The sequence below is a fragment of the Antrostomus carolinensis genome, unplaced genomic scaffold (genome assembly GCF_000700745.2).
Source record: "Antrostomus carolinensis isolate BGI_N321 unplaced genomic scaffold, ASM70074v2 scaffold9664, whole genome shotgun sequence".
NCBI lineage: Eukaryota > Metazoa > Chordata > Aves > Caprimulgiformes > Caprimulgidae > Antrostomus > Antrostomus carolinensis.
Genome location: NW_010311408.1, coordinates 88184 through 90042, shown reverse-complemented (window position 1 = coordinate 90042; position 1859 = coordinate 88184). Strand labels below are relative to the sequence as shown.

The following is a 1859-nucleotide window of genomic DNA, read 5'->3' as shown; positions in this document are numbered from 1 at the left end:
GGACAGGGACCGGGACACGGCAGGGGAGTTCACCGGAGCCCGCCGTACGCTTGCTGCGGTGCTGCCGGCTCTTCGGCCGAGCTGTTTTCCATCAGGATACCCGGGTACCGGCAAAAACAACCGGGATCCTTAATAACAACAACTCAGCCGTGTTGTTCTGTCTTAGCAGCAGCAGCATCTTTAACTCCCCCCCTGTGTATTTCTCTCAATTCTCCCTCCTCCTCTGTTTGGCAGGTGACACTCTCATCGTGGAAGAGGACACGTCCAAGCCCAAGCCTGACTCGCCCCTAGTCACAAAAAGAACGATGTCTAACTCGGTTAGGGAGGCCGTGCCTGTGCTGGCGAGGAGGGTTGTTCCAGCAGATAACTCCTGTCTCTTCACCAGTGTCTACTACGTGGTGGAGGGAGGCGTTTACGACCCGGGTTGCCCTCCAGAGATGCGCAGCCTCATAGCTCAGATAGTAGCAAGTGATCCTGAATCTTACTGTGAGGCAGTTCTAGGGAAAACCAACAGGGAGTATTGTGACTGGATCAGGAGAGAAGAGACTTGGGGAGGAGCCATCGAAGTGTCCATTTTATCCAAATTTTACCAGTGTGAGATCTGCGTGGTGGACACACAGACAGTCAGGATTGACCGTTTTGGGGAGGATGCTGGTTACACTAAGCGAGTCCTTTTAATTTATGATGGGATTCATTATGATCCACTCGAGCGGAAAATCCCCGACTCGGACATTCCTCCCCAGACCATTTTCTCCACCACTGATGATATTGTTCTTGCCCAAGCGTTGGAGTTGGCAGATGAAGCCAGAAGGAAGAGGCAGTTTACCGATGTGAATCGCTTCACTCTGAGGTGCATGGTGTGCCAGAAGGGACTAACAGGACAAGTGGAAGCCAGAGAACACGCCAAGGAGACCGGACACACCAACTTTGGAGAAGTGTGACATCTCCATGAGGATGGTTACATCGACTACCTCACCCATCCGGAATAAAATTCTGGATTTCCACAGATAAGCTGTATGTAAATCATAAATATTCCGTTCACAAAGCTTGAAAAGCCAATTAACTGTATTAACTTAACGACGGCCAAGACGCACAGGGTTGTTATGGTTGGTGACTTTTCCAACTGATCTGACATAGGCATCTCCTCGCATGTTAATTTATAGAACCTTGGCAGGTGGTATCTACACTGGCAGCTAAAACTTGATTTCTTAATTAATCTTTTCTCTGTGTGTCTGTCATCCAAGCAGACATACAAAATCTAGCCTGTAAATTACTGAATTAATCTCTCTGTATTATCTTTTCAGGGTAATTAAATTAATCTAAGGGTTTGGGAAATACATCTATCAGCATTACTTATAACTAAGAATTCTGCACAGACAAGCAGTTCTCGCAGGGGAAACTGCTCATTTGCTGCATGATTTTTATTGGAAAGTAAAAAAAAACCTCTCCAAAGCTGCCCTGTACTGTGTTACCATCAGAAGTAGAGTGTGTTGTTTGTGTGAAATCATGGCTTTAGAGAAAGAAATGGCCTCTAAGCTTTAAAATAGCCTTCTTGAAATTAACGAGTAGATGGTTAAGTGTTGAATAAACTTACTAATCCTCCGTAGGTAGTTTTTAGTTGCTTGAAAAATAACTTACCAAACCCCCCCCCCCGGTGTTTACACTGCATCAGAACGTAGGCATGTTCCTTGAAATACTTCGGATTCTTCTTCATAATAGTATTTGAAATTCTGGCAAGAGGGAAAAAAATCTTGTAGTTAGGGAAGTGACATCATTTAAATCCATTTAAGCAGACTTTACCTTGGGTATAGCCCATCTCACGGCCACGGTGTTTCTGAGCTGTACTAGGTTACAAATAC

The 1859-nt window shown here is 45.5% G+C and overlaps 1 protein-coding gene across 1 annotated transcript; it reads left to right on the top strand.

Annotated features, from left to right (window-relative positions):
* The first annotated feature begins 236 nt into the window (after positions 1-236).
* On the top strand, positions 237-941 carry YOD1 (YOD1 deubiquitinase). The gene has a single exon (XM_010166729.2). The coding sequence runs from the start codon at positions 306-308 to the stop codon at positions 939-941; it is 636 nt and encodes a 211-aa protein (XP_010165031.2). The 5' UTR covers positions 237-305.
* The last annotated feature ends 918 nt before the right edge of the window (positions 942-1859 follow it).